At 60.1% G+C, this 26318-nt stretch overlaps 1 protein-coding gene across 1 annotated transcript in view; it reads left to right on the top strand.

The window, feature by feature from the left end:
- Positions 1 to 12629, top strand: part of TRMT44 (tRNA methyltransferase 44 homolog (S. cerevisiae)) — a 28603-nt gene extending 15974 nt beyond the window's left edge. Inside the window, 5 exon segments of the mRNA XM_021100950.1 lie at positions 2297 to 2468; positions 2471 to 2527; positions 2530 to 2676; positions 5046 to 5162; positions 9522 to 12629. Coding sequence (XP_020956609.1) covers positions 2297 to 2468; positions 2471 to 2527; positions 2530 to 2676; positions 5046 to 5162; positions 9522 to 9895 — 867 coding nt within the window. The 3' untranslated portion in view covers positions 9896 to 12629.

Genomic DNA, 26318 nt, shown 5'->3' with positions numbered 1-26318 from the left:
ATCCCAAGGTCTCCGACCCTGAGGTTTCTCGGGCTGGTGCGGTGCCTGGCGTCCCCTGGGCGGGCCTTCTGGCCCTCCTTCTCCAGGCCCGTGGCCAAGCTGCGGGAGCCCCCGCCACATCTTATCTCCGTCTGGAATCTGGGACTGGCCCCAGGGGACCCTCCCAAAGTCGGTGTCGGCTTGACTTTTGTACAGGTTTCTGGCCTCAGTGGGTCTGAGGCAGGAGGCTCTGGGTTCTGACCTAGATTCCCAAATAACTGGCCGAAATTGAAGTTGGCTTCAGAGGTTTGAAATGGTTTCAGATTTTCTTGGGAAAACCTCTCAGTTCAGATTTGCTTGCAATGCGCTTTGTCCAGGTAGAAACTGCCCCTGCACGGTCTGTGGCCCTGCCAGGTGGTCGGGTGGGCCGCTGGGGTCCTGCTCTCCACTCAGGAGGCTCGAACCTTTGAGTGCCAGGGGAGGAGGTGCTGATGTCCGTTGTGTATTTGTCTCTGGCGACTTCCTTCTGAGAGACTCTGTGGCTGTCACCATGCTTCTTTTTGAAAAAAAAACAAAAACAAAAACAAAACCACGAAAACTCATCATTCAGATCTCGGCTCCGCTGCTTGGCGGTGGTGAGAAGGATGAGACTTGAGTTCGACCCTCGGCTCTGCCACTTCCCACCGGGCGCTCATGGGCGCATCACACACGCCCCTGCCCGTGTCCTCACCTGCTGCACGGGGAGGGCAGCTCTCCTGGCGGGCGCCCACCCGCTGGCAGGGGTTGGGCCGTGGTCGGCTCTGGCGCATCACTGCGTTGCTGCTGGAAATCAGTTTGGAAAGCCCCTTAGGACCCTCCGAGCGCCTCCGTGTCATTCCTTACATGTTCCTCTCTTGGCACCTAGTCTTCCGAGTTTGGAAGCTGCTGGGGTTTGGGTCCTGGCGCCACCAGTTGCTGGTGACCGCAGGCCGTGGCTTCATCTCGCTGAGCCTCGGTGTTGTAGGCAGATGGTTGCGGGGTAGGTGTAAGCAGGGGGTCCGCACGTGGCTGTCACCTGAGGACTGATCACATGCCAGGCCCTCTCCCCACACACTGGTCACCTGCCCAAGATCACACGATAGCAGGTGGCAGAGCTGGAGAGCAGTGAGGGGCGGCCTGATGTGACCAGATTTACTTTCTTTTTTTTCCTTCTTTTTTTTTAAATTTTGAATCTATAGTTATTTCAAAATAAATGTTTTTAAAGCTTCTTCTGTTTTATAAGGTATGTAGAATTTTATCTCCTGTTTTTTTTAATAGTTATTTCCCCAATACATTTTTTTCCTACTGTCCAGCATGGTGACCCTGTTACGCACACATGCACACATTCTGTTTTCACACATTGTCAGGCTCCATCATCAGTGACTACACACAGTTCCCAGTGCTACGCAGCAGGATCTCATTGCTCACCCATTCCAAAGGCAACAGGTTGCATCTAGGAACCTCAAGCTCCCCCTCCGTCCCCCTCCGCCTTGGCAACCACAAGTCTGCTCTCCAAGTCCCTGAGTTTCTTTTCTGTGGAAAGGGTCATTTGTGCCGTATTAGATTCCAGATAGAAGTGATACCGTCTGGTATTTGTCTTCTTCCTTCTGACTGACTTCACTCAGGATGAGAGTCTCTAGTTCCATCCATGTTGCTGCGAATGGCCTTTTTTCATTCTTTTTTTATGGCTGAGTAGTATTCCGTCACTACACAACGGATTTACTTGCTTTTGTCGCCTGCACGCTGGCTTGATGGTTCCTGTCCAGGAGGACATCCAGAGAGGCTGCTCTCCTGGAAGCTCTGCGGGATGGGGCTCGCCCTCCCAGGGGCAGCCAAGGGCAGCCTCCGTCTGGACTTGGAGAAGGGAGGGCACAGCATGCCCTGGACAGCCAGGCCCTGAGGCGCGGGGGTCATGCGCCCATGCTGCCTTCGCTCAGGCAAGGCCGGCATGAAGACACTCATTGCTGTGGCCCCCGAGAGCTCTGGAGGGGGCCTCAGGGTCTGCCCCTGGGGCGGAGCCGGGGAGCAGTGAGGGCTGGCGGGAGGAAGGGTTTGAAACGGGGCGCGGCCGGCCAGCTCCGAAACATGGCCTTGACCTGTACGTGCGCGTCGGGCTCTCGAGGTCCGAGCCGTGAGCTTTCCCATGGCTTTGGCGGTGAGTGGTGTATCTGTCTTTGTAGGATTTCTTTCAGGAGAGGAATCTGAAACGGGTGTCAGCTGTTCTCCAGAGCTAGAGCCTCTGGCGGAGGAGGGCGAAATGCTGCAGGAAGCCGCCGTGCTCACCCTTCTCTTCCTGCAGGTTTGTCTCATCGGGAGATCCAGAACCTACCCACCTGCCGGAGAAGCTTCCGTGGACGAGCGGAGAAGGCGCTACATCCACAGCCGCCGGGGCCGGGGGCCTGCCCCTCCCCCGCCTGGGGCCACCGGAGCCCCCTGCCCCGAGGGTGGCCAAGGCCTGGACCCGGGCCTGGGCGGCCAGGGCCAGGGGTCCGGGCGGAAGGCCTCTGGCTGCGTGGATTTCAGCCCCGAGAACAAGTGAGCGCGTGAGGAACTGCGCCCGCCTCCCTCGTGCGTTTATTGATCAAGTGGTTCTGCGAGTGGCAGGTGTGCTGTTGGGCAGAAAACAGTCGGAGCCCAGCAGTTCCCAGAGCCGGGATGCAGAGGCCTGGAATGGAGGAGGTAAGTACGGGCCTGGCTGCTTGCTGGGTCTGGGCAGCCACCCTGCTCTCCTCGGTGGCACTGAGACCCGGGTGGTCGCTTTTCAAGACAGTGAGGCTCTTCGCCAGCTCGTTGGAAGACTGTTCCGTGTAGGTCCCCTCACAAAGCACACAGGACTCGGGCTGCCTCAGAGAAGGAAGCTGAGGTCACGGTGAAGGCCAGGCCCTTTGCCTTTACAGGAACACTCAAGTTTTGAGGGCTCCGTCTCCTCATTTTCATCCATAGACGTGATCCGAGCAGAGCAGGTTACCAGATGCCAGAGGAGAGCACTGGCCCCTCGAATATATGGCACGTTTGGGAGACGTTATGCTTGGACAAGTTAGTTCTCTCCGAAATCCCCCAAAGGCAGCACTCAGACGTGACCCAAGGGAGGGACGTGCCTCTGATCGTTCTCAGGGCGAGCGCCGGGCTGGAGTCTGGCTGTCAGGAGCGGGGCTCAGACGGAGTCCTGGCTGCTGTGTGAAGTTGCCAGGACGGCCCAGATCTTCTCAGGCGCTGTTGGAGGCGCCATGGGGCCGCCCCAGGAGTTGTGGGGTCCCTGGAGGAGATCGAGGTCAGGGCCACTGCCCGCGGGCCTGAGGGTGCGAGGGGCCCGGGCGGGGCAGCCATGGCTCCTTCTGCCCCCAGCGGGGATGGCGGGCTGCCGAGTCTGTCCATCATCACGCCCCTCGTCTCGGCAGCGCCATCGAGCTTGTCCCCCTCCGGGAATCACCGACCCTGTGGGCGTCTGGTTGGCAGAGCTTCTCTGGGGACCCGGTGGTGGTCAGTGCCACCCTGGTTCAGGGGCTGACCGTCCGCATACCCGGTGACACGGCCGGCAGCTGGTGGGGAGCTCTGGGTTGGCTTCCTGCTTGGGTGCACCTGCTGGGCGGGCCAGGGTAGAGAGGAGTGCAGTTGGGTGGGGCTTCTCATGGGCATGGAGCCCCCAGGCCTGTGGGCCCGTCTGGAAATACGGACTTTGACCTGTAGTCCCCGGGGCACCCTTTGGGAGCAAGGGTGCGAGGCGGGCCCCCCTCTGCCGGGTCCCCGCTAGTGAGCAAGACAGGGTCTTTCTCTGCTTGAGGAGGAGAGACGGCGGTGGCTCTGATGGCTGGGCCCCGGCGGCCGCCTCAGTGGGTCTCCAGGGCTCTGGGGCTGGGTTGAGGTCCCGCTGCCCCACCAGGCGTGAGAGGCCCGGCCCAGTGGGGGGCAGTGTGCCCTTGGCTCTCAGCTGCAGGTTCTGCTCACAGCCGGTCTTCTGTGCTTTGGTCGCTGGAGTTAGCGGCCCTTCCCAGCCTGTCCCCGGTGTCTGCGCCCTGTGCAAGGTATGAGTGGGTCTGTCCCCGGGCCTCGCTCATCGCAGGCCCGGAGTCCGCGCTCTGCGAGGCATGGCTGAGGGGACACGTGGGCGGAGGGGCCTGCCCTCCTGGCGGGGTCCGGACGCGCACAGGGTGGGTAGACGTAGCCTCCACCATGGGGTCGGCAAGGGCACAGAACCCAGGAGGGGCGGGGAGGTTTCCCGAGCTCCCTGCCCCTCAGAGGGGCCCAGTGGGCTTGGCGGAGGGAGCGTGGCTCCAGCCCCGAGCCGCAGCTGGCGGGGTCTCCGGTGGGGCCACATGGCGGTGCCAGCTTCCCCCATCTGGGAGATGTGCTCTCCTCGTGGGTGAGGGACACGGCCTGGCGGGGAGCTCCTGGCATCTCAGGTGTGGTGCCTCTGCCTGTGGCGTCCAGCTGTTGTGAGCCGCGGACTGAATGGAAAGTCTGCGTGGTCTCTCTCGCTGACACACGTGGGGGGATTAAGTTTACAGAAGCTGGAGTTCCCGTTGTGATGCAGTGGTTAACAAATCCAACTAGGAACCATGAGGTTGCGGGTTCGATCCCTCGCCTCGCTCAGTGGGTTAAGGATCTGGTATTGCCGTGAGCTGTGGTGTAGGTCGCAGATGTGGCTCGGATCCCGTAGGCTGGTGGCTATGGCTCTGATTAGACCCCCTAGCCTGGGAACCTCCATGTGCTGCAGGAGCGGCCCTAGAAAAGCAAAAAGACCCCAAAAAAAGTTTATAGAAGGTGGAGTTGCCACTGTCGTGCCGCAGGCTGGGTGGCGTCTCTGGAGTGCTGGGTTGCCGGTTGGATCCCCGGCCCTGCCCGGTGGCCAAGGATCTGGTGTTGCCACAGCTGTGGCTCAGGTCGCAACTGCAGCTGTGATCTGATCCCCGGCCGGGGAGCTCCACTGTCACAGGGCGGCCCAGAAAGTAAAACTAAATGTATGGTAGAATGCGGGGCCCCCTAGTGCCGCCTGTGCAGCAGGTTCGTAATAGGTTTCTTGTTGTTTGGGGGACCCCCATCTTCGACAGTGAGCCTGTCCTTGGCGGAAGTGGCCGGTGAGCTGGACGGCGAGACGCTGCGGAGGCTGAAGCGGGAGTGCGGGGGCCTGCAGACGCTTCTGAGGAACAGCCCGCAGGTGTTCCGAGGTGAGGGCCTGGCCCGCCGCCCGCGTTCCCCCTTCCCCAGCGTTCGTGCAGGTCGGGCCGCCTCTCTTCCCTTCTGCTCCCCGCTCTCTCTTTAGCAATGACGCTCATCTTGGGGGCGTCTTAGGGCTAGAATACGGGCCCCTCCTGTGCACCTCCCGTCAGGACGGAACCCAGGCCACACCGCTGCACCTCGCCTTCTCGCAGCCCCTCACCCAGCACCCACGAGTCTGCTCCCGCTCCCACCAGGCTGTGCCCGCTCCTGCCCTGGGAGGGAGGGCCTGCGGTCGGGGCCTTCTGTCACCAGAGAGCCTTTCTGGGTGGAGCTTCGGCAGTCGCTCTGGCCTCTGCCTGCAAATTGGCGCACCCCAAGCTCCCGGCCAGGCCCTGCACCTCAGGGAGCGGCCCGGCCCAGGCTCAGAGAGGCGTCAGGAAGGCTCCTGTTAGGTAAACAGCATCTCAATGGGGACGTGGGGACGGGCCAAGGAACAGCATTTTAGGCAGAGGGAACGGCGAGTGCCAAGGGGCAGGACGGGGGCTTGGCGGACAAGCGGTGGGGTCGGTGGTGCTGACTGCAGCCCCTGTGGCCGGGAGGAGGGCTCGGGCCCTGGAACCTCCGCCGTGGCAGTGGGAAGGGGCAGGCCAGCCGCCGTGTCCCTGCCCGTGACCTCTGTACACAGGGCCCTGGCTCGTCCGTCACGGGCCGCCGGCTGTCCGCCTGGCTGGGTACCAGGAGGCTCAGCACAGGCTGTGCCCCAGTCCTGCCCGGCGCAGCCGTGGCCCCTGTCGTCCTGCCGCTGGCACAGGAAACGTCTCACGAGGGCTGGGTGGGGAGCGCTGTCACCGCCTCCGCGCTTCTGTGCCGGGGGTGGATGGGGACCAGGGTGGAGCGGGGCACACGGAGACGTGCGGATCGCTGGCTCCAGGATGGCGCCCGTGGAGCTGTGCTGGGAACGTGGGCTCCAGAGCAGACCCCTGGGCCTACCCTTGACCTCCACGCCCCCTGCGGGCACGCCGTGTGCAGCCTGGCTCGGAGCCCTCCTTTCCCTGCTGGCCTAGCCCCCGACTCCCTCCCCATTGTGTTTCTGCGGGGCCGTGACTCAGGACCGCATGCCGCCCCCAGGCCTCCCAGTGCCAGGCCCCTCGGAAGCCTTCTCTCCCAGCAGCCCCCGCCCCGCCCCATCCTGCCTCTGCTGGGCCCGGGTTGCGCGTGCGCTTCTGTCTCATGTCCTGTGCCAGTCGTCTCACTGCCCCTGCTGGGCCGCAGGCTCCCTGTAGGCAGGGCCGAGTCCTCCCTGCCGCCCGAGAGGCCGATAGGGCCATGGATGGAGAAGTGAGTGTCCCCAGGAGGAGGGCACACCGCCGCCCCCTCGTGGGGTCCTGACCCCCGACCCCCAGGTGCCCTTGGGACAGGTCTCCTGGTCGGGTCTGTGGGGAAGAGGGGACTGGCCCTGCTGGGCTGGGGGCCTTTGCCGAGGTGAGGGGGCCCTGATGGCAGCACAGAATTGAAGTCGACCGAGGACAGCACGCCCTGGGCCAGCATCTGAGCTGCTCCCCCAACCCCGAACTTTTCCTCTTACCAGTGGGGCAGTTTCACAGGGGTTGGGGGTAGGGGGGAGGAGGCCTCCTGTGGGCCGCAGGGCTGGGAGGCCCCCCGTCCACCCCTTGGGTCTGTAAGCCTCTAACCACCTGGTCGCCCTGCCTCCGTATGCACACGACAGCTGGGTGTGCAGCCCCCAGTGTGCCACCCCCATGCACCTGAGAGCTAGGTTCTCACCTGCAGTGCCTTCAGGGGCCTGGTTGTTCTGGAGCCCAGCTCAAGTTTCATCTCAGCTTGGTGTTGCTTGGGTACTTGCTCCTGTCCTGATGGCAGTAAGCCCTGCACGTGGAACTGGTGGCTCTGGGGTGGGGGCGCTTGCAGAGAGTGGGTGAGAGGCAGGTGGAGGGCGGGCCTTCCAGCAGGGAGTCCCTGCCCCTCTGGACTCCACGGCCCGGAGCTGTGCCCCGGGGCTGCTCTGCTTTCTCCTGCTCCCTGCACGGTTGGAGCGCCTTGTTCGTCCCATCAGAAATGTGCGTGTGTGTGGTTGCGCTTCGCAGTTCGCGGCCAGGGGCTCGGTTATTTTTGGAAACAACGCGAGGAGGAGGCTTGGGCTTGAGCCCCAGTAAACATTTTGCTCCTAGTCATGCAAAAAGTATGCACTGGAGCTGGGTCTTATCTCCGTAGGAGATGGTTTTTTTAAAACCAACATAGCTGGTTTTCTAGCAGCACTTACATGAGTTGAGGAGGTCAAAACGCTCTCGGCTGCCTTCGTTCCAGCTGCACCAGGCACCTTGTGGGCCGGGCAGCCCCAGCGCCACCACACGGAGGCCAGGACACTGGGCGCCGCCCAGTCCTGTGTTCCCAGCCTCCAGGACGCAGACATAGTCCAGGTCCGTCACAGCCCAGGCTCTCCTGGAAGGGAGAGGGCCCGCGCTGGGGACCCGGGTGAGACGGACTCCTGAACCAGTACCACTGAGCATGCACACCGTCCCGGTAAAGTTACCTCCTTTGTGAGTTTCTGGAAGAGTCTTCAGCCACTTCTCGAGGACACTTAGGTCAAGGTGCTGTCTGTCACCAGGAACAGAGCAGCCAGAACAGTAGGTTCAAGTTCAAGCTCACACTTTAGTGAAGAAATGGGCTCGGAAATGCCGGATGAGAAGTGAACTTGGTAGGGCGCATCTTGTGTCTATAATTCTTTTAAAATCAGGATGCTCTCCACCGGGGAGAGCCTGCTGACCTGGCCTGGGAGCCAGCCGGAGGGTGCGCACGCGGTTGCAGGCTGGGAGCCGGGCTGTGGGGAGCATGCCAGCCCTCCTAACCCCTCGGGACTCCTGGGCTCTGCCCTCTCCAGGGCCCCCCTTTGTGCTTAGCGCCTGCGCCCTGGGCCTCAGGCCTTGCTGCAGAAATGGGGCTCAGTACACCCTCCGAGACGGCCCGCCTGCCCTGACCTCTGTGTGCCCAGCTCTGGCCTCGGTGGACCCCTCGCCCTCTCCTGACTTTCCTTGAGCCCATCCAGACCCACAGGGCTCCTCGTCTTCCTGCCAAGGTCCCCCAGACTCCTCCGCACAGCCTGCCCCGGCCCGGGCTGTCGTTCCCCACTGCGCCAGGAGGGGCTGCTGTGGGAGCGCCCAGTGGACGGCGGGGTTCGTTGCCAGCGCTCTGGCCAGGAGAGGGGTGCCCAGCGTCTGCTCGGAGGGCAAGCAGCCGGCGGGGGGAGGGAGGCAGGACCAGCCTGGCCCTCAGTAGGTGCTTCTCGGGACGAGTCCTGCCTCTGGCCCTCCGAGCAGAGGCGGCTCTGCGTCCCTTCCTCTGGTTTCGGGGGAGAGTTTTTACTGTCTGTCTGTGAAGATGGACTGTCTTGCCGTTGCCAGAACACGAGGCAGTTTGAAAGAGAACATCAGGCTGCCTTCACGCTTTCAGGTTTTCCTTGGAAGTTGAGAGCCAGGTTTACTCAGGGAGCTTCCTTTACTTCCCCGAGCCGCTCTGTCTCCGGGGGTGTGTAGCTTCCAGGGAAAACCGGGCGGGTTTGGTTGCTTTGGCTGCCCTGCGTGTGGAGGCGTTGACTTCTCGGGATGGATGGACCAGCCCCGCGCGAGCGCCTGGGGCGGCCTTGGCTGAGCCAGGGCAGCTGGTTCCAGAGGCAGCCTGGTGGGGTCAGCTGACTGGCCGGCGCCCCCTCCCTGGCACTGGGGGGGGGGGTCCCCCAGCTGCCCAGCACTGCGTCACCCCAGCCACACAGGTCCCTGCACTGCATCTCAGCCTCCTGCCCCCGCCCACTGCTCCCCTGCTTCCTGTTTACCTGTGGGGGCTCTGCTTGCGCACTGGCAGCGCCCCTCATCTTCACCTGCCCGGGGGGCCTCTCCCTGTCCCCCTCCGTCCCCTCTGATGTGGAGGCGTGGACACATCTAAGACCAGTGCGCCTGTGAGGACGTCCCCATGTCCGACCCTAACTGGGACCAGGCTTCTGGTCTCCCAGGCCCCTGGCCTTGTTCCACCAGCCCGTCCCCCGAGCTGCCCCAGCCACTCCGGGGTCACACCTGGGTCCTGTCATCACCGAGCCGGCGCGCAGGCCGTCCGCCCCTCCCCCTGGCGTCCAGCAGCCCCCAGATGCCTCCACCCAGCCCGGCCCTCCCCCCCCTCGTGCTCCCCCTTGAGGTGGGGGTGGCTGGGGGTCCCGGGCCCTCTCCTCCTCCCACTGCCCGGCCTGGTGGGGACTCGGTCTCCTGTGGCTTCCTCCTCAGCCCGGGACCGCTGCCCCTGGAGAACCGGCCAGCTTGCTGCTAACGCCCTGGCTGTGTCTCTTCTCTTTGTTCCAAACCCAGTTGTGGACGGGCGGGTTTGCATCCGCGACTGGAGGGAAGAGCGGCCGCGGAAGGAAAAGGAACCCGAAGCAGAGCAGCGGCTGTTCTCGGGGGCCTTCAAGACCCGGATCTGCTGGTTTTTCGCCCATCACCCCGACGGTTGTGTTCTGCCTCCAGACCGCTGCCCGTTTGCCCACGGGCCTGGGGAGCTGCGGCCGGCGCCCGCCAGGAAGAAGAGGCCGGCTCTGTCCGCTGCGGCCGCCCGGCCCGTGGGGCCCGGCGTGGGGGGCCTCGCCCGGAGGGGACGGTGCCCGCTCCCTGAGCGCGGCGGGCAGGCCCGTGTCCTGGTGGTGGTCCGCGTCGTTTCCTGCGCCCAAGGTCTCACGAGGCCCTGACCGTGCCCGCCAGGCCCCTGCCGAAGCTGAACCACCTGACCGCCCCCGCCCGAGCGCCGGGCTCGTTTTAAACGTGGTCGCTCTCCGGTGTGCTCCGCGTCCGCACATCAGGGGACAGGACGGCCTCGCGGCGGCTTGTGTCTCAGGGGACGCAGGAAGCGCTCAAGCTGGCCTCCGGGGCTCCGGTCGGCCTCCCCGCCCTTCCCCGAGCTCCTCTCCCTGCCGCTACTCCTGTCTCTTGATTCTGGAAAAACCGACGTGGTGTGCTTCTGCTGAAAAGTCTGTTTGCGGTTTTACACAGAAGGTCACGTCAGGGACGCTGTTCTGCCTCTTGGTTTTCCCAGGAACGGGTCTCGTGGGCCTTTGCCTTGAGGCGTTGTCCTCCTGCGGGGTCCTCGGTCCATTCGTGAGCAGGGAGAGGAGTCTGCTCCTTTCTGCCGGTGCAGCCTGGCTGGGGCTGGGGCTGCCGTGGGGCCCGGGGCCCAGCCCGGGCACACCCCTGTCAGCTGGGAGGCCCCATCCCAGGTCAAGGATGCGGGCTGGCCAGCCTCCAGGGATGGGTGGGGGGCAGACTCTGCCTTGTGTGAGGCCCTGAGGAGGGCGTCCCAGTGGCCTGAGTGGCCACAGAGGCCACTCTGGCTGTGGTTGGCTCAGCTGTGCAGTGGGAGCTGTTCTGACCAGTGAGGCATGAGGGGACCGCCGGGGCTCCTGGGGGCCGTTTCCTGGCTGCAGAGCCCCGTTTCTGCATGGCTGCTGGCCTTGCAGGGTGCCTGGTGGAGGAAGTCACAGAGGCAGCAGAGCTGGGAGGAGCCCTAGTTGCCATGGCGTTGCAGCCCCGCTGCCGCCGCACCTGTTGTTCCCAGACCTAAGGTGTCTCCATCCCCGGAGCAGGGCTGAGGCTGCTGTTGCTGCCTGCACATCGGCACATGCGGGCACTGCCCTTTTGGGATGGCCCCGCCTCCCCACCTTGGGATCAGGCCAGGGCAGTCTCACTTCCTCCCCTTGGAAGGGGAGCGTCTCTAAGGGTGAAGGGTGAGCCCAGGCTCACCCCGTGTGCAGGGCATGTGGCCCCAGCCAGCACAGGGTCACCGCAGGTGGCCTGTCTGTCAGAGCTGCCTGCCTGCTCTCATTTCCCGGTGTGAGGGCCTCGCCGCTGTAGCCATGAAGCCCTGGATGCAAAACCTGTCTGGAGCTGCCGCTCCTGGGGTGGGTGGGGTGCCTCGAGGAAAATGAGCTGCCGGACAGCTTGCCCTGAAAAGCCCTAACGGCACTTTCTTGGCTGAGCAGCAGGTCGGGGTCAGGAGGGAGGGTGTCAGGTGACCTCCGCTCTCCCGGCCCCAGCCGGTGGCCGTGGTCTCTGCCTGTCCCAGTGGTGTTGCCAGGCTGAGAGCTGCACCAGTGGGGACTTGCCAGCCTTGTGGGTCCCCTGTGTGCCACCCAGCACTGCAGAAATGGCCGTGGTCTACCTCTTGTGAGCGCAGCACAGGTGCTTGTGAGGTGGACTGAGCCAGGCCCACACAGTCCAGACCCCTGCCTGGTGGCAGCAGGACCCACAGCCTCTGTGTCCAGGTGGGCCCAGCCTGGAGTCACATTTCCTGCAAAGACCCAGGGAGCCCTGTGGGCTCAGCTGCACGGCCCCTGCAGCCCTCGCCTGGCCCCAGAGCAGGGCTCACGCTCTGCCGCAGATGAGGTGCACAGAGGGAGCCTGTGGTTACCACAGCGACCGGCCTGACCCCAGCCCAGGTTGGGTGGGATTGGCAGGGCAGGAGGTGACCTCTGAGTGTCCCAGGCTGGTTAGGTGTTGGCCAAGACCGTAGGCTGAGTCGGTGTGGGAGCATGAGCAAGACCCAGAGGGTCCTGGGGGGTGGTCGTAGGGGGTGGGCAGGAGTGTGACCTCAGGCCATGTGGCACATCTTCTGGGTACCCTGAAGCCCCTCTCCGTCCTCCACCTGTCCCTGGCCAGTGGGGTCAGCTCCCCTGGGCAGCCACCTGCCTCTCCCACTCAGAGGTGACCTCCAGCCGCCTCTCCCCATTGAAGACCCCTGTCCCCTGAGGGGGTTGGGGAGCTGAGGCTGTGCTTGTCTCAGTCCTGCTTCTGGGTGACCGCCCACCGAGAGTCGCCATGCAGGGCCCCAACTGCCACAGAACAATCCCGCCCAGGGCCCCTGCAGGAGCACCCCCGTCACCAGAGGCCAGGGCCTTACCTAACCTCCTTCCAGCCCACTTCCAGCTGGCACCCCCAGGGGCAGTTTTTCTTGGGGCCTCTGTCGTCAGGGGAAGAAACAACCCACAAGAAAGCGCATTGAAAACGGGGCCGGGGGGAGTCTGGGCTTTCACCCAGGAACCGCGGCCAGTTATGGGAGCCTTAGGAACAGCCTGACGCCCCCAGACGGAGCCCTCCACTCAGTGGGGGAGACGGGGCTTTCCCAGCTCGGAAATCACTGCCCTGTAGCTTCATCCAGGGTGGACATCAGGCAGCATCTCCTCTCCTCCTTTTGCACCAGGAACCATGGCCCTCCCGTCCCCATCCTGCCGTGAGTCACACTGGCAGCGCCTGTTTTCTTCACTTTTTTTAGCTCTTTGAAGATGTCATTCTTGGGGCCCCTGTTGTTCCCCATCAGAAGTTAACCATGATGGTTGTTGTTCTGCCTCTGTATGCAATGTGCCTTTTTCTCTAATTTAAAGACTTTTCATTTTTAGTTTTGATCAGTTTTTTATAAAGTGCCTAAGGTACGATTCCTTCTTTATTTTTTGTGCTTGGGATTCGATGAACTCTATAAGTCCCCAGGTTATGTTTTGACCAAATTTGGGAAAAGCATCAGACAATATTGCAAAAATGTATTTTTCCCTGCTCCATTCTCTCTCTCTTCTCCTAGGACTCCAATCCTATGGATGCTCGAGTACCTGAGACTAGCTCATGGATCAATCACTGAGGCTCTGTTTATTTTTGATCATTTTTCTCTGTGTGCCTCAGTTGGAATGATTTCTCTCTTGCCTCTGAGTTCATTGGTCCTTCCTTCTGTTAGATTCAATCTACTGTTAATTCTATTCAATGGTACATTTCTTCTTTTTTTTTTTTTTTTTCGGGCCGCACCTGTGGCATGTGGAGGTTCCCAGGCTAGGGGTTGAATCGAGCTGTACCTGCCAGCCTACACCACAGCCACAGCAGTGCCAGATCCTTAACCCACTGAGTGAGCCATGGATCAAATCCACATCTTCATGAATGCTAATCAGGTTCATTACTGCTGAGCCACAACGGGAACTCAATGGTACATTTCTAAAAATTTCAGATACAGTTTTTGTTTCTGGAGTTCTGTTGGTTATATACTTATTTATTTTTGGCAAGTAATTTCTCCTGAAATTTTCCATCTTTTCTGCCGTTATCTATCAGGTTTTAAATCCTGTTCTGCCAGTTCTAACATGAGTCATCTATGGGTCTGTTTCTATTGACTCTTTTCCTCTTGACTGGAAGTCACATTTTCCTGTTTATTTCATGTGACCAGACTTTTTGGTTATCTTATACTGAATACTGTGAATGCTACATTGTAGAGAGTCTAAAGTCTGTTATGTCCCTGTCAAGTGGTGATTTTGTCCTCGTGCTCATTAATGATCAGTAAATCACTTTGACTTGGCAGGAGTTTGGCAGTAGACTTTGTTAAAGGCAGATCTAGTTCCGTTTTGGTCTTACTCTGATTCTTTATTCCATGACCCTGCCATCCTGGGACAGCTGCTCACTTGTCAGCTGGGCCTTTCTGGGTTTTCATGGGAAGCCAAGGTTTTCCCCAGCCCCTCGAACCTGGCAGGACTTGAATTCCAGATGCTGTGCCCCTGGGCATATGCAGTGGCCACATGCTCTGCTCGGCTGGACTTTCGGCTCCTGTCCTTGGCCTTTGGACTCTCGGCCTGCTCTTGTGCCACTCAGGGGTCAGCTGAGGCTTCCAGGGGAGTTTCCGTGCAGATTTTAGAGTGCTCCCCCTCTGTGAGGCGTCCATGGAGTGCCTCCTCTCTGGGATCCCCCGCAATTTCCAGTCGTTCTGGCCGGCCTACACTCTGTGACCGACTCCTCGGGGTGATGAGACGGCAGCTTTCTGCCTGGCCCTGCCCCTGCCCCTGGGCACTGTGCGGTCCAGGCAGGTCCTCCAGGGACAGGCAGACCACGGCTCTGTGTGCCCTTTCTCAGGGGTGACTCCCCTCCAGTTTGCCTCTGCTCTGGGTCACTCACTGGTGCCTTCAAACCTTTGTTCTCTCTGTCCAGATCTGTAGTTTTATTAACAGAAGACTTTGTCCTGAACAAGCCGCTCCGTGATCACTGGGAGCCGGAATCCCGTGATGAGCTTTGAGGGAAACGGTTACTGCATCTGTTCTCCCATCCTGAGGGCCAAGGCCTGCGGCTTAAAACCCAAGAATCATCCTCAGACTCATGTATGAAGTCCAAGCCCCTTCCCCTGGCCGGCCGGCCCAGCTGCCCTCAATGCCAGGCTCTCGAGCGCGTCTCCCCAGCGCCCCCACCCCACCTGTGATCGCACCCCCCAGGATCCAGCTCAGGCAACTGCTTACTCTTCCCTAAAATTGCAGCCCGCTAGAGTCTTCCGCAGGGGTGGAAATTCTCCAGATCTGCAGGGTCTGATGTGGTAGCCACGGAGCAACGGCCCCTTGAAATGTGGCTTCAGAACGCACATGGCCCAGCTCTGCAGCCTCGGCCTTGGCTCCTTTGCTGAAGTTAGGGTGGTGCCTGTCACTCGGGGTGCCGTCCTTTGTTTGGAGTCTGTCCCCCTGGGGGACTCAGGAGTAGGAGTGACCCTGGGTCCTCCCTTGTCTCCAGGGCCTGGCCAGGCTCAGGCCCGGTTCAGGAGCTCAGCACGCTGTGGAGCGAAGCCGGGGTGCCTGGCAGTGCCCGCGCTGTCCGCTGCCTCTGCCTTGTTTTCTGCCGAGACTTTGCTTTGTGGCCGGTGTTTCCAGTCCCTCGAAATGTGCTTGACAGTAAGTTTAATTCGGGATACGTTCCCTTCAAGAGGTCGTCTCCTTTTCTGCGCATGTTCCTTACAATAGAATGTAGATTTGGTGGGGGTGTTTGTTAGAGTCAAGAAATGCAGATGTTCTGTCAGAGATTCACCGATGCCGGAGGGAGAAGCCGCCGCAGTCCGCTTCTTAAAAGTGGGGCTCGGCCAGGATCCGGGCCCCTGAGATCCGAGACCAGCGGGCCGGGTTCGGGCCGCCTCACGGGCCTGACGCCCAGGGGCCACTGTGTCCCTCTCACCGTTGCGAAGGCCCCTCCGGAGAGCTGCGGGGCCTGGGCCGCCCCGCGAGAGGCGTCCGGGGTCAGGGCGGGAATGAGGCCTCACACAGGGCCCCAGAGCCGCAGGCCTCTGTGAGCTCAGCGGGGCTTTGGCCCTCATGCAAGGCCCGGGGCCCCACGCCGCTGCAGGGCCGCTCCCTCGTTCCTGGAACTCAAGCCCCGTGAAGCTTAACCCCTGGCGAACCCCGGGCTGGAGGCGCTGTCCTCTAGGGAGGCAGTGGGGGCGGGAGTGGGGCACGAGGAGCCAGGCCGCCTGGTGTGGAGAAAACAAGACCAGCCCAAGCAGCCCCGGGTTCGAGTGTGGCCTCCGCCTTCAGCTCGGTGACCTCGGGCAGGGCAGGGAGCCTCCGTTTCGTCATCGTCACTCTCCATGCGGATGAGAAGTCTGTAAAGCGAGGATGTCAGCACCTGCCTTGAAGGGTGGGCGCGCTCGCCTGGCCCCGCAGTGGAGACCCCGCCTCCGTCCGCCTGAGACCCGGTACATGTGATGTAAGTCACAAGATCACACCTGCCGGGCCCCAGCTGATGCGCCCAGGCCTGAGATCTGTCCCCAGGGAACCAGCCCGGAGCACCAGACTCAGAAGCCAGAGGTGTGGTGTGTGGTCGGGTGGAGGGTCCCGAGCAAACGGGCTGGCAGGGCCGTGTGTCCCCCAGCGAGGACCAGGGGACCCCCTTCTGCGGTAAACTGTAGACCGTGGGCAGTTGTCCCCGGGTGGGCAGCTGTTGAGACTTGAGGTGGGTGGAGACCCCCAAGGCCTCCTTTGTGGCCCTGGAGTGAGACGGAGCTGGTGCGGGGAGGAGCAGGAAGCTCGCCTGCCCGGCTGCTCATCCTCCAGCCCCAGAGGAGGGTGTCCTTATTGTCACTCTGTACTGATGAGAAGTCAGAGACACAGGCTGAGACACTTGTCTAGGGCCACACAGTAAATGGCAGTGCAGAGCTGATCCCCAGATTGTCTGGCTGGAGCACACACAGGGCACAAAAGGAGAACGGCTCTCCCTGCCGCTGCGAGCCTTTACAGGGACACGGGCACCCAGAGCTTCCTGAGACCTGGAGCCGTGGGGAGCAGGGGCGGGGGTGGTGACAGAGCTCCAGTTGGCCGTCCCCCGCTGGACACCGCTGAGAGGACTCGGTGCAGAACTGCTTCCAACGCAGGGGGTAAAGCGAAAAGAATCTCTCCTAAACCCCCAGGGCCCCAGAAAGCGGCTTTGCTGGAATGCCCCACGTTTTCAACAGTCTGTTTCCTCCTGAGAACTCGAGACTCCTAAATGCAAAGCGAGCCCTCACCAGCCCCACTGCCCAGCGGCCCGGGCGTGGCAAGGTCCCCAGCCAGCCAGCGCGGCTAGGGCTCCGCGCCACCACGCTCAGCACAGCCTCGCCTGATTTAACCCGGGCAGGTCCCTCCCTCGCGGCCGGGGATCCCTGCAAGGGGGAAGCAGGGGCTCTGTCCAGAGGGACGCCGGCCAGGGGCCGCGTGTACACTCCCGCCGTCCCCCCTCCTCCGCGCCCGCCCCGCTGAGGCTCCAGCAGAGGCCCAGCTGCGAGGGCTGCGAGCTGTTTCTTGACGCAGATGAAAAGCACAGCTTCAGCTCCCTCATGCTCCCAGCGAAAGACGCTGCTGCCTAGCTGGGTGCCCTCCCTCCCATCAGGGCCCACCTGGCAGCAGTGGGTCAAGGGGGCGGCCTGCGGCCCAGCAGGCAGGACCAGAAGGCCTGGCCTGGGGTCACCAAGCCCTTCCCACAACACCCCCAACTCCACGGAAACCCAGAGCCACTCGGGCCAGTGTTTCAGGCTGTGAGCGGCAGGTGTCAGCTGTTGCGCCATTGTTAGCTGGTGGCTGGCGCTGCCGGCCCTGCCTATGGCTGTAGGTTATTGTCGGGCTGGTAGAACCCACAGGAGCCCAGAGCCCCTGCCCCAGGGATGCCCCAGCTGGAGGAGGCACCTCTGATATGCCTGAAAGCCACACCGAGTCACCTGTGCATGCAGGCGGACGCTCGGAGACCCCGGGGGACTGCGTGGAAGGGAGATCTGTCCCTCAGCCCCTCTCGGCCGTGGGGTCCGCCCACCCTAACTGTGGTCACAAGGTTTCAGTGATGTGGACAGTGGCTGTGATGGGAGGTGCTGGCTGTACCTGAGACACTGCGCCCACGACACCATCAGGTTTGCCAGCGGGTCCTGGGACTGGTCTGTCGGGTTTGGGGCAAGTCCCGCGCTCTCCCGCAGCCTCAGCTGGTGCACGTGCAAGGTGGGGGAAGAGCCCCTCCAAGCCAGCAGCTCCGAGGCCCTTTCCCCTCCCAGCCCAGGCCCTGGCCGCTGGCCAGCCCGGAGGGGTCCCTGCCAGCCACTCCTCTTGTGGGCAGGTGGCAGATAACGTTTCAGGTTTCCCTGGAAACTGGAAGGCAGGATGCAGACGAGTCTGGGGTTTGGTAACCGCGCCTCTCCCGGAATAACCAGAGAAGCCCAGGGCAACGGTAACCTAACTCTAGTCCTTGGGGGGCCGGGCCCTCTCCTCGGTCCAGGACCAGGGCCTCCTGGGAGAGAGGAGACCGAGGAGGCACGACTGGAGGGCCCCTCCCTGGGCCTCGGCTCTCACCTGTGCGGTGCTGACGCCGCCTCGGCCTCGACAGGAAGGAGGGAACCCGGAGCAGCGTCTGCAAAGGGCGGAAAGAAACAGCCCCCAGACCCCAGCGTTTCTTTCTTGGGAACATTGACAGGGAGGTCACAGGCACGCGGAGATGCCAACAGCAGCACAGTCACGTGACCTTGCACAAACAGAACTAAGCTGTAGCGGCTCACGGGCCGGGTGAAGCCCTGGCACAAAGGGCACTCAGTGAGGGGCTGGCACCCGGACAGGCAGCCAGGCCAAGGAGGAGAGCCCAGAGCGGGAAGGAGAGCCCAATCAGGGAAGGCTTCCAGGGGGCGATGGCCCCGGGATGGGCCTAAAGGACGGGCAGGAGGCTGGGCTGGGCTGGGGGTTGGGGTTGCTCTGGGGTGTCCCTTGGCCCATGGAATTCTTTTCCCCAAATACTCTCTGCTCCCTGGGCCTTGGCTTCAAGGTCCCCTCCCCTCCCCTCAGGCCAGATCATCTGGGCTGGTTCACTTTGGCTGCTGGAGGCAGGACTGTGTTGTGCTGGCTGTGCCCCAGGAGTCCAGCCCAGGGCCTGGTATGTCCTGGCCGCTCCAGAAATATTTGTCCAGTTGACGCTTGACCAGCAGGCTGGCAGAGCAGCTGAGACCCCATCCTCTAGGCCGGCTTTACTGACTTGGGAGCCGGGCCCTTCGGCTAAAAATATGTAAGGTTTTGCCTTGGAGGCTCCTGGGCCCAGTCTCAGCACTACTGCCTAAACACTCTGTGACTGTGGTCAAGCCAGACTCTTCTCTGAGCCTTGGTTTCCCTTGTGTTTCGGGGAGCCGCCTGCTCCCCACCCTTGATCAGAGCCGGGCATACAGCAGGTGCTCAGCAGGGGCAGAAAACACCATTACTGCACTCAAGTCCATGTGGAAAGGATCGGGCGGCTCTGAGTCTCAGAGACAGAGGCAGGGCCGCGGCCGCCAGCTGCAGGGGGATACGGGGCATCTGGAGGCCTCCAGCTGACCGGCCCTGCCCGTGCGACCCTTCTTTGATGCTTGTTTGGACTCAGGTCTTGTGACCAGGGAGACACCACAGGCTGCCTGGACTGCCCCCTGCTCCACCCGGAGGCCACCAGCTGCATCAACATTTCCTTCTGTTTGTAAACAAACTGTCTGCTGGTGGTTTGCTCCTTGCCCCACTGACAAGGTAGGGCAAGCTCAGGCAGCCTGGGAGCATCGCAGCAGATTGAGAGGGCCTTGGCCGGTTGCCTGGGGGCCCAGGCCCTGAGCAGAATGTCCGTGAGCTGCCTAGGGGGATTCACAGAGGCATAGTGAGCCATGGAGAGACGCCTCCTCCAGGAAGAGGGCAGTGGTTCAGGGACAGGATGGGTCCTATAGGTAAACTCCCCTAGGTTTGCACTACTCAAGGGGGAGGATAAAGCTGACACTTGAGGCACAGTCATAGAAGCTACCACTTCTCTTTCTTTTCTTCTCTATTTTCTTTTGGCTGCACCTGTGGCATGTGGAAGTTCCTGAGCCAGGGATTGAACCCATGTCACAGCAGCGCCCCAAGCTACAGCAGTGACAGTGTTGGATTCTTAGCCCACTTCACCATAAGGGAACTCCAGAAACTTCCTTTTTTTGAGAGCATCACATCTCTCAATGCTCATGACAGCACTGCAAATGGGACGATTTCTTCCATTGTATAGATGAAGAAACTGAGACCAAGAGAGGAGAATCGATCTGCCCATGTTAAATGGGAGGTAAGCATCAAAGCTTTGATTTGACCTGCTCAGACTCTGGAGTGCAGGCTCCTTTTAATGCACCACACTGCCTTTTATTGCAGCTGAGTTCAGCACACAAATGCTGACACATTCAGCCAAGAACTGAGCTGGCTGATGCTGATGGGGAAACTGCTTTCTGCATTCCTTCTGTGCAAATGGAGCCTGACTGTTTGTTCTTCTTCCAGCTTCAGGCTCTGAACTCCAGGGAGAGACTGTTCTTTCTTGATTCCCTGTGTGTGGAATGGTCTTGCTGCATAACAGGTGCTCAATAAATATTTGTGGAATGAGTGAATACGTGCACCCGTGAGGACAAAGTGCCTGACCTCACATTACCCATCTTTCCAGCCGTCCAACAGCCACCCCTCCCTCCCTCCATCCTTTTATCTGCCCCCCCCCATCCACTCACACTTCCTCCCTCCCTCCCTCCCGCCCCACCTGCTTTCTTCCCTCAGTTTGACAAGATGTGATTGAACCAGGGACACCCCGTGTGCTAGGCGCTGTGTCGTCTTGAGTGGGGTCCCCAGTGACATTTGCTATGATGCATCCTTGTAACAGTGTGACTGACACCATGGAGGAGACAATTTCTTGAAAGCCTGGTGCCTTTTCCAGCTGGTTTTAAACACGTGTCAGGGAGTGGGGTGCAGATGGAGTCTCTTCTCAGCGGCGACCGCTCATGACTGTCTGAGAAGAGAACGGACTTGCACCACAGCTGCAAAAGGAGCCGAGGACGGGGGATGGATCGCAATTAGCAGGCAGCCTTCCGGGCGGCTCTAACCAGTGGGGGGGCCCAGGGCGGAAGCAGGCACAGCGTTTGTTCTGCGCGGACCGTTAGCCAGTGGGTTATTTCCAGGATTTTAAGAAGGAGACAGCAGGAAGCAGTTTGACGGGTGAGGTGGAGGACAGAGGCCTCCAGCAGACACAGGCCGTTTTCGAGGTTTCCTGGTGCGATGATTCATCCAGAAATTTTTTTGAAATTCATTTCTATCCAGTGGTGATTGAGCCAGATCCTGGAGCAGGACTGCCCCCTCCCTCAGGACGGGGGACGGGGGAGGTAGGGGAGAGAGAGGGGCCTGAGGAAAGCACAGGCCCTGGGGAGGGGACACGCAGGCTCTCCTGGCTTCGGGAGGCGGTGGCAGCTCTGTCCCAGCCTTGTCACTAACCTGCCATGTGAGGCCGGGGGCCCCATCTGCTCTGGGCCACCAAGTCCTCAGCTGGTGGCTCTCTGGTCCTTCCAGCTCAGGTGTCCCTTGACCTTGAAAGTCTCTGGGGTTCGTGCTCCTTCACAGGGTCCGTTTTCAGTCGCATGAGGCCACGGGGAGGGCGGTGGAGTGTGGAGGGCCCAGTTTGGGCTCAGACACACCTGGCCTTGCCCTGGGTCAGTCTCTCCGCACACGGTGATGCCGGGGCGGCCCTCCTGTCTGCAGGGAAGGAGGAGGAGGTGGGGGGCTTCTGGGGGGCGAGGGCTGGGGAGGAGGCCCTGCAGCGTCAGCGCACCCCCAGGACTGGTAGCAGAAGGGACCACTCTGCTCCATTGCCAGTCCCCTTGCCCCAAAAGCCCCCAAAGACGGCTGCCGGAGGCCGGTCCCTCTGGCCAGGAAGGGCCGGGACAGGTTGGCTGTTTCCCTGCATGGGCTCCCTCGTGCTCCTGGTGGTGGCCAGGCCCGAGGCCACGTCAGCAGCAGGCCCACAGCTGGAAGGCCGCCCTGTCTTCTCAGGGTTTTCACGAGGCACGAACTCCTGGCAGGACACGAGAGAGAGGGCGGGCGCCTGGGGAGCAGAGGAGGAAAAAGTGACTTCCCAGAACTGAGCCTCATTCAGGCATCTCGGCCTGGACGGCGCCCTTGCCCTGCGCGGCCCTCTCTGGCCTCCCTCTGCCCAGCCAGGCCTCAAGGGGGGCAGGAAGCCCATCTAGGTCCTCCTGCCCCAGGAGGCGACGCCGAGGAGCTGGCTGGGGGAGCCGCAGCTCTCTGGGCGGGACCGCAGGGCGCGGGTCTGAAAACGCTCCAGGCGATGTAGTGTAATCTTTCACTTGCAAAATGGGAAGGCAACTCCCGGTGCAGGGGGGCTGGGACACCACAGAAAGGGGAGGTGCCTCCGGTGGGGACCCGGCTCTGCTCAGAGCCCGCGGGGCAGCCGGGCCCTGACTCCTGTCGCGGCACCCCCTGGACAAGGTGTTTCTGGGACCCTCAGGCTGCCTACCTGTGGTGGGGGGCGGCGGGGGCGGGGGCAGATGTGCCGGAGGGGCTGCTGCCGTGGGATCAGCTAGCACTCTCTCTGGTTCTCTCCAACCCTGGCAGTCTGAGTGTAGGGGGGAGGCCCCCTGGCTCTGGGGTCATTTGCCCATTTCTGCCCCAGCGCTCCCTCACCAAGGAGATGGGCAGGGGTCAGCGGTGCCCACCTCTGGGGGATAGGAGGTGAGCGGGTGAGAGACTGAAGAACTGTTCTAGGAAGACGAAGGGACGCTTAGCTGGACCCCATGCTCAGCAGGCGCCGGGTGGCCTGTGTCGGGGGCTGAGCGGATGTGGTGTGTGGATGGGAGACGCCTCCTGTGAACAGGACCCCGTTTCTGGACGGCTCAGGGGCGCCTGGTACCCTTGCTCCGAGATGACTCATTCAGCCGCTTACTGGGTGGTCCTGGATCCTCGAGTCTCTTGGAAGGCTGTCTTCAGAGAGCCAGGCAGACTGTGCCAGCTAGACCTTTGGCTGGAAGTTGTGGCTGGTGTGGTCACCCTGCTGGGTCACCAACTTTGTGAGACTCTGAGAAGCCTCTTTTCTTGGGGCCTGAGTTTCCCCGCTATAGAGTCTTGAGGAAAGAGGTCTACCCTCTGAGCCTCTGGTGCTGAGTCCTGCTGGGGAATGAGTGGGCTTGGCGGGACCCCAGGAGACAGGCTGGAGGAAGGAACAGGTGAAGTTGGAGCTGCAGGCATAGGCCAGTCGGTGGAGTGGAAGTACCCAAGTGAGACTTAAGGAAAGTTCCTTAAAGAGGGACAGACAGCAGGTGCTCGCCCCCCTTAACCCGTGCTTTTCCCTTCTTGGTTGGAAGGCAGATGTGCTGGTCGGAGCTATGGCAGCCAGATTGTGACTTTGAAGATAGACACCACACACTGAGTGTGTTCAAGCAGAAAGAGAGCAGACTGGGGTCCCTGCTGACATCTTTTACCTGCAAAAGTGATCTGCTGATCTGTTAAGCCATTCGATTCTGTTTTCTGTTGTAAGCAGCCACACCTGGTCCTACCTGGCTTGGCCACCCCTGGGGCCAACTGGATGCAGGCAGAAGGGAAGGAGGGGAGGAAAAGTTAGGGGTTCCAGAAGGATGTGAAGTAGCTACTGGAGAAGCTGACTCAGCATGTCTGGCCAAAAGGCTTCACTGTTTTATAGGAGATCCTATTTGGGCAGGAATGAGAGGTGACATCACTACGATTCCACAGATATTCAAAGGAAAATAGGAAATAGTATGGACAACTTTTTGTTAGTACACTCAACAGGGACATCCTATCACGCCTCAGCGGAAATGAACCTGACTAGCACCCATGAGGACGCAGATTCAATCCCCGGCCTCGCTCAGTGGGTTAAGGATCCAGTGTTGCCATGAGCTGTGGTGTAGGTCACAGACGTGGCTCAGATCTGGCATTGCTGTGGCTGTGGTGTAGACCAGTGGCTATAGATCCAATTTGACCCTTAACCTGGGAACCTCCATATGCTGCAGGAACAGCCCTAAAAAAAAAAAAAAAAAAAAAAAAAAAAGACAAAAAAACAAATACGCTCAACAGTTTAGCTATCCTTACAAATCCTTGAAACACATGAGATAAAAAATCTCACTCAAGAAGAAAAACATTATTTTTTTCAGAGTATAGCCTTATAGCTCTTAGAGTAATGGAATGAGTAGTTGAAACCTTTACATAAAAAAAAATTCAGGCCCAGGTGGTTTCACTGGGAAATTCTACCAAAAATCTAAGGAGGAAATGACACCAATTGTACCCTGGCTCTTCTGGAAAATAGAAGAGAACAGAATATTCCTCAAGACATTCTTTGAAGCCAGCATTGTCCTGATACCAAAACCAGACACAGGTATTTCAGGAAGTAAACTACAGACTAAACTCTCTAAAGAACTTGAGTGAAAAAAATTCTGTTTTCTTTTCAGGGTCATATCTGTGGCATATGGAGGTTCCCAGGCTAGGGTCAAATCAGAGCTGTAGCTGCCAGCCTACACCACAGCCCCAGCAATGCCAGATCTGAGTCAGCCTGAGACCTACACCACATCTTACGGCAACACCAGACGCTTAACCCACTGAGCGAGGCCAGGGATCAAACCCGCATCCTCATGGATACTAGTCAGGTTCAGAACCCGCTGAGCCACAATGGGAACTCCAAGTGAAAATATTGTAAACAAAATTTTAGCAAACTGAATCCAACAATACCTAAATAGAATAGTATATTATAACCAAGGCAGATTTACCCCAGGAATGCAAGGTTGGCTTAACATTTAGGAAGCAATCCATGTAATTTACCACATTCATGAGCTAAAAATGAAAAAATCACGTGACCATTTCAGTAGAGGCAAAAAAAGGCTTTGATAAAACCCAACACGTACTTTTGATTAAAAACTCCTGGCACACGAGGAATAGACGGGAACTTCCTTCAGCTGATTGAGGACACCTACAAAATATCGCCTCCCCTGGAGTCACATCCTACTTAGTGGAGGAAAACCAGCTGCCTCTGAGAACAGGGACAGGACGAGGGTATATACTCTATCCTACTCCTGGTCAGCAGTACCCCGGGCCACCGAGGGCAAGGAGGCAGCCAAAAGAAGCAGGGCACGCGTCCTGGGAACGAAGAAGTAAAACTATCTTCATTCACAGACAACATAGCCGTCTAGGTAGAAAATCTGATGGAGTCGGATAGAATCTACAAAAAAGCTACCAGAACTAATAAGTGAGCTTAGCAAGTGTGCAGGACACAAGCTCAATAATATAAAATCATTTTTAACACACTAGCAATGACCGCTTGGAGGCTGAAATTTAAAACAACTGTTTATGAGGACATCAAAAACTAGGATACACTGAAGGATAAATCTGACAGAGGCGAAAGGCTGGTGCACTGAAAATCGCCAGATGTTGCTAAAAGGAATTAAAAACCTAAGGACAGAGAAGAGGTTAAGATGCCTCTTCTCCCTAAATGTGTCTAGATTGGATCTCAGCCCAGGCGAGGTCTCAGCGGGCTGTTTTGTAAAAGTTGACAAACCGATAGTAAAATCACATGCAAGTTCAAAGGACCAAAGGGACCCAGAGCGCGTTGAAAAGAATGAAGCAGGAGCACCCGAGACTTGCAGGGAACACACACTGCACGGTACCTCCTCCTAACCAGAGAAAGGGGAAACGGAGACCTGGGGAAGTGGCCGCCTCCCCCATACCCCAGGCTAGTGACACCCGGCCAGAGGCTCAGGTGGGCAGGACCGTGCCCGCTCTGCTCGCTTCCGCATCCTCAGCTTTAGCCTCATGCCTGTGCGTTGCTGGGCTTGACAAAGAACAGTGGGAATCATGATAGCCCAAGCCCGGCACCGTCTACGCATCTTATATAAGTATCTGCCCCGTTTGGATGGGGGTGGGTGTGTCGAGTGCATTCCCCTCCCCTCGTGTCCCAAAGGAGGGAGTTTCCTAAACCCTCCTGGACGGGGGGGACCTTGTCCCTGCTCAGGGGGTGGGCGGTACCGACATGTGTTGCCTCTGCACCCTCAGTCTTCTCCAAGTGCCCCGCCTGGCTGGATGTGTCCCCTCCAAGGCACCTCGTGGCCGCCTCCTCCTGGTGACCGGGTTTCAGGGCTGTTGCTGCATATCCAAGCTGTCCTTCGGATGGCGCTTTGTTCGCTTTACGTCGTGATGTGAGGTTTCGTCCCCATTCCGTCTGTCTGATTTCTTTGTCCCCATTGGGCTCCAGTCTTGAGCAGAAGAGTGCCATTCGTGAAGATGTGCTTACTCCAGGCGGTAACTCACATGGCATCTGCCTGCAAGGAGGCTGCCATTATCTTCATTCTTCAGATAAAGGGATTGAAGCCCAGGGAGATGAATGAATGAATGAAAGGAGAATTTGCCGCCGAAGGCTCGGCCCTGCCAGGAACTGCTCAGCATTTGACCCAAAGAGCAGAGTTCAGCTGCAGGGAGGTGGGTAGGCAGCACTGGCTTGGCTCTGGACAGGCTGAGTGGTGAGGATAGAGCCTCTGGGGGCTGGACAGCGGCTGCCCTGTGCCCTGTCACTGGGACTGGCTGGACAGGGTCCCCGATGCCCATCAGCTCCTCTCTCAGCCATGGGGTCTCGCCCCTGGACCTGCGGCAGCTCTGCAGGTACATAGCGAGGCCGGGGCTCCAACCGCTTCCGCCGCTGCTCCTGTCACAGGCTGGACACAGAATGGGAGAGCCGGTCTTGCCGAAAGGACCCATGGGCTTTAAACGCCCCAGCGTCTCTACTTTGACGTTTAGTGCAGGAGGGAGGAAGGCGGGGGCCTGGGTCCCCATGCGGACCTCGCCCGACTGCGTCCCTGGTCGCGGGTGGGGTGGAGGGCAGCAAGCGGCCCTCGCTGTGTGCCAGCGCAGGGCTGCGGCTGAGGGCTGGAGAGCGTTCTCAGCAGACATGCAGCCGCGATGCTCCAGGGCCATCTGGAGACACCCTCCTGGCCAGGGCTGGCCAGCGTTCCCCAGTGCCGGTGCCCCCGCAGAGAGGTTTCCAGGGCTGAGTTTCCGCTGCGAAAAGAGAGGCTCTGGAAGGGACAGGTGGCCACGT

This window comes from Sus scrofa, chromosome 8, assembly GCF_000003025.6.
Source record: "Sus scrofa isolate TJ Tabasco breed Duroc chromosome 8, Sscrofa11.1, whole genome shotgun sequence".
Lineage (NCBI taxonomy): Eukaryota > Metazoa > Chordata > Mammalia > Artiodactyla > Suidae > Sus > Sus scrofa.
Note: the sequence above shows the minus strand (reverse complement) of the source record. Positions and strands in the feature narration are given on the sequence as shown.